Source organism: Nestor notabilis, unplaced genomic scaffold (assembly GCF_000696875.1).
Source record: "Nestor notabilis isolate BGI_N333 unplaced genomic scaffold, ASM69687v1 scaffold25492, whole genome shotgun sequence".
NCBI lineage: Eukaryota > Metazoa > Chordata > Aves > Psittaciformes > Psittacidae > Nestor > Nestor notabilis.
Genome location: NW_009919306.1, coordinates 7,778 through 15,253, shown reverse-complemented (window position 1 = coordinate 15,253; position 7,476 = coordinate 7,778). Strand labels below are relative to the sequence as shown.

Below are 7,476 nucleotides of genomic sequence, written 5' to 3'. Positions count from 1 at the left end.
TGTCACTGGGCACCACTGAGAAGAGTCTGGCACCATCCTGCAATGATGGGATTCCCTCTCAGTCTGCTCTTCTCTGGACTAAACAGACCCAGCTCCTACAATCTCTCCTCATCAGAGAGAGGCTTCTGAGCATCCCTGTGGCCCTTGATCACACTAGCAGGAGGCCCAGCTGTTTGTTTTGGGGTTCCTTACAACTCAAGCTTGCTTACAGCAGGGTCCCAACTTATAAGACAGTGGCATGTGTTCCCTTGGGCTGGCGAGTTTGTCAGTCCTCAGCTGCCAGTTAAGAACAGCGGAACTGGGGTTATAAAACAACTCAGGTCTGGGTTTTAATTTGCTTTTTATTCCCAACCTTTTTATACTCAGAAGTGCAGTGCAGTGCTCCACTTACAGACTCTGATCTGGACTGGACCACACCAGCACAGGGCTGTTGTACTGCAGCCAGCAGCATCCTCAGTGCAGAGCCCTGTGCTCAGTCTCTCTTGGGTGCCTGCAGCCTCCCTGTGCCTCTTGCAGGGGTCGGGGTTGACCTGGAGCCGCCATGTGGAGAAGAAGTTGGACTTCTGCGATGTGACACTGCTGGAAGCCGCCCGGCGGGACCATGACCCTGGGCTGAGGCTGCTGGCCCTCTGCCACACCGTCATGGTGGAGGAGAAGGGCGGTGGGTTGGCTGTGGTGGATGATGTGCTCGGAGTGGCGTTAAGCTGTTCCAAGGCATTGAGGCCATGAAGGCTTCCTCCATCACTTAGAAAAGATCTGTGTGGGGAGCAGGAGGTGTGAAAGCCCTGTTGTCCTACCATCACAGGCGTACGTTTGGGTTTGTTGTAAAGCTTATTAGTGGGAACAGAATCTGGGATGATGCAGGCTGGCATCAGCTCACCATGCTTCTCTGGTCATGGTGGGACAAACTGGTCACAGTGCCTGCTGCATGATGAACCTGAAAACTGGGGTTGTGTTTTGCGGCATCTACAGGAGTTATATTTCCTGGGGCAATAAGCAGAAGAGATGAGACAAGTAGGACTGAGTTTCCCTAGGCTGGTGGCTTGGACTTGAGGGTGTCCATAGATAATATTGGTGCTGGGCAAGAACAGGATATTTCAGCTGTCCAAGAGTTGCTTGGCTGGGATTCTCCTTGTCTAATCCCAATTCCTCTTCTGCAGACCAGCTGGTTTACCAGGCAGCTTCACCAGACGAAGAAGCACTGGTGCTGGCAGCCAGGAACTTGGGGTATGTCTTTCTGGCCCGAACACGAGACACCATCACCATCAGTGAGCTGGGGAAGAAGAGGGTGTACGAAGTGCTGGCCATGCTGGACTTCAACAGCGATCGCAAGAGGATGTCTGTCTTAGGTGAGTGGGACAGGGTGTCTCAGGTGGCCCCTCTAGGAACACAGAGGGTCCTTTCCGTTTTCAGCCCTACAAGAGATGGCACTGGGGTGGCTGCGATTGATTTAGGATTGACAATCCTAAGGATTGTCCTGGTCATCCCTGTGGTTTTGCTTGCCCTCATGCCTTGGTGCAGGTAACCAAGAAGGGCTTAAGCAGCCAAGAAACAGTGAGTAAAGGGCTTAGAGGAGGTGTGTGAGGAACTGACAGCCCTTGAGGCCTGATCCTGCCTTATGATGGTGTAGATCTGGGGAAATTCCTGTGCTTCCTACAACCACAGGTGGAGAAGCACCAGTGTCCGCTGTGATGCCTTCTGCAGCAGCGCTGTGGCATGGGGACAGCGGTGGGTGGGAGTCCTCTCTCTGGGTAGCTAAGCTGTCATTCCCCTCCCTCCCAGTGCGAGACCCCGAGGGCACAATCCGTCTCTACACCAAGGGGGCTGACACAGTCATCCTGGAGAGACTGCAGAGGCGAGGGCCCAATGAGACCTTCACTGAGAGGGCACTGGATGTGAGTCCCACGCCAGCCTGGCGTGGAAAGGGCTGGTCTCCCTGGTGCTGGCTTTGGGCTGGGCATCCTGGAGGCCCTTGCTGCTCCTTCTCCCTTTCACTCCAGGATGTTGGTCCTCCTTTCTTTCTTCTTCTCCAAGAGCCTCACATGGGCATATGGGACAGCGGCTTAGAGGGCATCAAATCCACTTTCATTGTTCTGTGTGGTCATTGCAAGGATGCTTATGGGGATGCTGTAGGATGGGATTGAGACAGAGCCCAGAGGGAGGCCCTCAGATCCTCTGGCTCTGCCCATGGGAGCATCACAGCTGGGTGGCATGATACCCTGGTCCGCTGGTTGAGGGAAGGGAGACCTGATGTCTCATCTCTGCAGCGTTTTGCAGAGGAGACACTGCGGACTTTATGCCTGGCCAGTAAGGAGGTGAGCGAGGTCGAGTACAGTGACTGGAGCAGGAGGCACCGTGAGGCCAGCATCCTGCTGCAGGGTCGCGCACAGGAGCTGGACAAGCTGTACGAGGAGATGGAGCAGAACCTGCAGGTGGGATGAGGCTGGTGTTTATGAGGAACTGGCTGTGCTGGTCCCACAGAGGGCAGGAGCATGGGGTTCAGCTCTCTGGAATGAGGGGGTGAAGTGTCCAACCAACAGCCATCCCCTGGGAGGGAGCTCTTCCCCTGCTGTGGAGTGACTTTGTGACATGCCAGTAGGCACCGGGTTAAGTATCTGTCGGGTCATGTCCACCCATGGGCACGGACTCCTGGTTGGATCCAGGAGTAATTCCCACCTCTGTATCTTCTCCTGCCCTGTGTCATGACACCGACTCACCCTCATTCCAGCTGCTTGGGGCCACAGCCATTGAGGACAAGTTGCAAGATGGAGTCCCTGAAACCATCCAGCTGCTGAAACTGGGCAACATTAAAGTGTGGGTGCTGACAGGAGACAAACAAGGTCAGTGGAAGCAACCAACACATTTCAGCTTCTCCCCTAACCAGGACCAGAGACGAGACCCTGGGACTGGGCAGCAACCAGGTCCTGCTGTTCCCTTTAATAGACAGCAGCAGCATGTCCCACAGATTGTGTCACCCATGGGGAAACTGAGGCAGGGGAAGCACCTGCAATGGCACAGAGCTGGAGCAGAGCCCCCAGCGGCTGCTGCCCCCCAAGGGCTCTTGGACCCCAGGGCTGGGGGCTGCCCTGGGGTGCAGGGGGCAGCACCACTGGCCGCTGACCCCTGCGTGTTGCAGAGACTGCCATGAACATTGGCTACGCGTGCAAGCTGCTCACGGACGACATGGAGATCCTGGAGGAGAAGGAGATCAGGTGAGGAACTGTGACCTCCTGGCTCAGGATGTTGTCCCCACTGAAGACCCCTGAGAGCAGAGGACTGGGCAGAGCTCAGATCTGCCAGAGATGCTTCTCCTTCCCTGTTGCAGCCTGGGTGTCCCTAACACTTTTCCAGGCTTCCCCATCTGTTTCTGCTCCTACAGTGTTGTCCTCCTTGGCAGGCTTTGACCAAGCTGCCTCTCCAGCCTCTAAATCACAGGGACAGAGGCTGATTTCTGATAGCAGTGAGCCCTTGGGGCCACCTCTCTGCCCCGTTGTTCTCACTACCAGGAACATCTTCCTGGAGCTGGCTTTCTGGTGGCAAAAGCCAACTGTGGGTCTCAGTCCTCAGTTCAGCTCCAACCATCCCTTCCTCACGCAGTGAGATCCTTGGGGCTCACTGGGTTAGCAACAACAACTCCAGCGGCAGTGGGGAAGCCCAGTCCAGCAGCTGCCTCTCCCAGCAGTGCCCCAGTGCTTCACACCACAAGAAGAGAGCCATCATCATCAGCGGGGACTTCCTGGTAAGGTGGCACTTGGATGCTCTTCTCTGCTCTGTCCAACCTGTGCTGTTTCTGCCCTGGTGCTATTCAGGTGCTGGGTGGCACCAGGTTGTGATGGGCCTCCTGTCCAAAGGGTAGGAAAAGCCGTTTTGGGCTGGGGAATGAAGAGTGCAGAGGGGGACAACTTCGTACCAATCACTAGTGTTGGGGGGCTTCAGTCACACTGGCCCAACCAGCCTTCTGGAATGATGCAGGTTGGCATCAGCTCCCTCTGCTCTTCTGGCACAAACTGGTCTCCTGGTCACAGTGCCTGATGTGTGATGAACCTGAAGAAAACTGGGGGTCACTTTTTTGTGACATCTACAAGATTTAAGAGGATCACTGAAGAGCTGGGGAGTCTCGTGCTATGAAGGCTGTGGATGAGGTCCCAACAACGTGTGTTCTTCTCTAAGGACAAAATCCTCCACACGGGAGAGGTGCTGAAGGAGAAGCGGCGGCTGTGGCGGCGGCTGGCTTTCTGCAGGGCTGTGGGCTCAGAGCAACAGGGCAGTCTGGTGGAGAAGGCCTTTGTGGACTTGGCCACCAGCTGCCAGGCGGTGATCTGCTGCAGGGTGACCCCCAAGCAGAAAGCTCTCATGGTGCAGCTGGTGAAGAAGCACAAGAAGGCCATCACTCTGGCCATCGGGGATGGGGCCAACGATGTCAACATGATCAAAAGTGAGGCTTGGGGCAGAGGGGAGTGTGGGGTTCAGGTGGTGCATCCTGCTGGTGGGGAGTGGTGGTGCCCTGTCTGCCATCTCCATCACCTCATCACGTCCTTTGAGGGGAGGAGCTGGGAGAGGAACCCCCTTGATGCTGTGCTAGGAGGGTGGGAGAGGCACAGACCAGCCTGGGACAAGAGTGGGTTGGGCCACTTGTTTGGATGAACCTTGAATGAAACTTCCAGCCCCCATCTGTGCAGCTGGCAGAGATATCCCTGCCCTTCTCCAGCAGCCCTGACATGGGGCTGAGCTCTTCACTCACCCAACCATGCCTGGCACATCGCTCCTGCAGGATGCGATAGAGGGGGCTTCTTCCCTTTGCCCATCACTCCTGGATTCACCCCCTGCCCATCAGCCTGGGGGAAATCAAGCACCCAACTCCCCAAAAACCTCCTCGCCTGCATCTCACCCCCTCCTGTCCTCTGCAGCCGCTGACATCGGGGTGGGCATCAGTGGGCTGGAGGGCGCACAAGCCGTGCAGTGCAGCGACTATGCCCTGGCCCAGTTCTCCTACCTCCAGCGCCTCCTGCTCGTCCACGGCCGCTGGGCTTACCTTCGCATCTGCAAGTTCCTCCGCTGCTTCTTCTACAAGACCTTTGCTGGCCTCATGGCCCAGGTCTGGTTCGCTTTCCACAGTGGATTCACAGCTCAGGTGAGGAATGCAGCCGTTAGCAGGGGTTGCATCCATCCCATGGAGGGCTGCACATTGGTGCTTCAGCCCCTCTGCAGATGATGTGGGGCTGATGCAGGACTTGGGGCAAGTCCATTGGGATTTCCCCGGAGTTTGGAAGTGAGTCTCCTGGATTCCCCCCTGGTGTCTGGGCATCTTTTGTGAGTCCTTTCAAAGCACCACTGAGATCACAGCTGCTTTCTTTTCCCTTCTAGTCTCTGTACGAGGGCTGGTTCCTTGCACTCTACAACATTTTCTACACTGCCTACCCTGTGCTGTCCATGGGCCTTCTGGAGCAGGTATGGGTTCAATGGGCTGCATCCAGCTCCTGTGCCTGGAGGCTGCATCCTCAGTGGGTGTGAATCAGCCCGGCAGCTGTTCCACCCCGTTTGCATGGCTCTTTGTGCTGGGACACGGTACCAAGCAGCTCAGTGGGCATTTGGAGCTTACCAGTGGTCCTCTGCTCCCCATCACCCCAGAGCAAACGCATGTAGGGACCCACAGCAGCATTCCTGAAGAGGGTGTTGTGTGGGGTGAGCCCAATCCTGCTTCCCACTGTGATGGGTAGGGTGATGCTTGGTGCCTTCTCGGCAGGACGTGAGTGCCAAGAAGAGCCTGGAGTTTCCTGAGCTCTATGTGGTTGGGCAGCAGGATGAGCTCTTCAACTACCGTGTTTTTGGCGTCACCCTCCTGCACGGGGTCAGCACCTCACTCACCAGCTTCTACATCGCACTCTGGGCCTTCGAGGACCATGTTGGCAGCAAGGCTGTTGGTGACTACGAGTCCTTTGCTGTCACGGTGGGCACATCAGCGCTGCTGTCGGTCCTCATGGAGGTGAGCACCCATCTGGCCCCCTGGCAGATGTTTAGAAACTGGGCTCTCTGACACCATCCCCAGCAGCTTTGCGCTGGGGAATGGTCTCCCTTGGGGCTGAGGAGGAATTTGGGACAAGTGGCTGAATGGAAGAGGATCCCTATTGGACACTGTGTGCTCTGCCCTTGTCACTACAGATCATCCTGGACACTAAGTTCTGGACAGTGTTGTCCTTCATGATGGTCACTGCCAGCCTGCTGCTCTTCTGCCTCTTCTCCTTCCTGACCCAAAGCATCGATGCCTTCAGGATAGCCCCTGCCATCTTCTCCTTCCCAGGTGAGATGCCCCAGGGATCCCCATGGTTCTTCTCTTCTCAGCTGAGGGAGCCCAGCCTGGGCTTCGTGCTACAAGCTGTTTCCCACCTGGTAGATCATCTCTTCATTGCTACTTCTTGATCTTGCTGTCTTGATTTTTGACTCCAGTTTAGGTGCCACCTCCTCTTTAGACCATTTGACACTTTCATGGGTGGGGGCTTGTCCCCCACCAGTTGTTCCCTCTGTGCTCTCCACCTTCCCTACTTAAGCATCACCCACCAGCTTCTTGCACTGACAGATGCCAGCCGGAATGCCCTGACCGACCCCTACATCTTGCTTGTGGTCCTGCTGTCCCTCGTGGTGAACACTATCCCCTCACTGACCATCCACCTGTACCACACCATGACAGGCAAAACCACCATCCAGCAGGTGAGGACTGGTGGGGATGGCATGGGGAGGGCTCTGGGGCTGGCCAGGGCACTGCTGGTGATGGGAAAGATGAAGTTCTGCAGGGAAGCCACTGTGGTGGTGGGACGTGTCACCTCTCCTTGGTGGCAGCACTCACCCAGTGGTGGCTTCTCATGACACTGGTGCCCAAGTCTGGGACTGGCTTCCAGAACTCTGTGGAGCTGCGGGTTAGGAGGCACTGGGGTCTGGAGCAGGTTTTGGTACCACCCCCAGCCTTCATAGAGCTCATCCCCGTCTGGGTTATGGGTTATACTCTGCTGGTGGTACAGAAAGGTCCCAGATAAGAGTAGGGGTTGAGATTGTGCTCAGAGCTCCAGGAGCTTTGAAGACCCCAGGAGTGTTCCTATGGTACACATCCCATCATGGCAACTCAGCTCATGGTGGAGCTGGGAGCCAAACCATGTCTTGGTGGAGGGTGTCCTTGCATGTCCTGCCTTGGGATGAGGGTTTGCCTGGAAGGTGGCCACAGTCCTGATCTCCTCATCTCCTTGCAGAAGATCCGTTTAAAGGCCAACAGGAGCTTTGAAGACCCCAGGAGTGTTCCTATGGTACACATCCCATCATGGCAACTCAGCTCATGGTGGAGCTGGGAGCCAAACCATGTCTTGGTGGAGGGTGTCCTTGCATGTCCTGCCTTGGGATGAGGGTTTGCCTGGAAGGTGGCCACAGTCCTGATCTCCTCATCTCCTTGCAGAAGATCCGTTTAAAGGCCAAGCGGGTGCCGGAGCCCTC

At 56.2% G+C, this 7,476-nt stretch overlaps 1 protein-coding gene across 1 annotated transcript in view; it reads left to right on the top strand.

The window, feature by feature from the left end:
- ATP8B3 (ATPase, aminophospholipid transporter, class I, type 8B, member 3) overlaps positions 1–7,474 on the top strand; it is a gene marked incomplete at both ends in the record, with an annotated part of 14,303 nt that extends 6,829 nt beyond the window's left edge. The window contains 14 exons of the mRNA XM_010010170.1: positions 517–661; positions 1,161–1,349; positions 1,783–1,895; positions 2,268–2,432; positions 2,729–2,840; positions 3,137–3,212; positions 3,598–3,739; positions 4,171–4,435; positions 4,908–5,131; positions 5,365–5,448; positions 5,744–5,983; positions 6,160–6,298; positions 6,575–6,710; positions 7,426–7,474. Of these exons, the coding sequence (XP_010008472.1) occupies positions 517–661; positions 1,161–1,349; positions 1,783–1,895; positions 2,268–2,432; positions 2,729–2,840; positions 3,137–3,212; positions 3,598–3,739; positions 4,171–4,435; positions 4,908–5,131; positions 5,365–5,448; positions 5,744–5,983; positions 6,160–6,298; positions 6,575–6,710; positions 7,426–7,474 (2,079 nt within the window). The remainder of the gene's footprint in view (positions 1–516; positions 662–1,160; positions 1,350–1,782; positions 1,896–2,267; positions 2,433–2,728; positions 2,841–3,136; positions 3,213–3,597; positions 3,740–4,170; positions 4,436–4,907; positions 5,132–5,364; positions 5,449–5,743; positions 5,984–6,159; positions 6,299–6,574; positions 6,711–7,425) is intronic.
- Positions 7,475–7,476: the final 2 nt, after the last annotated feature.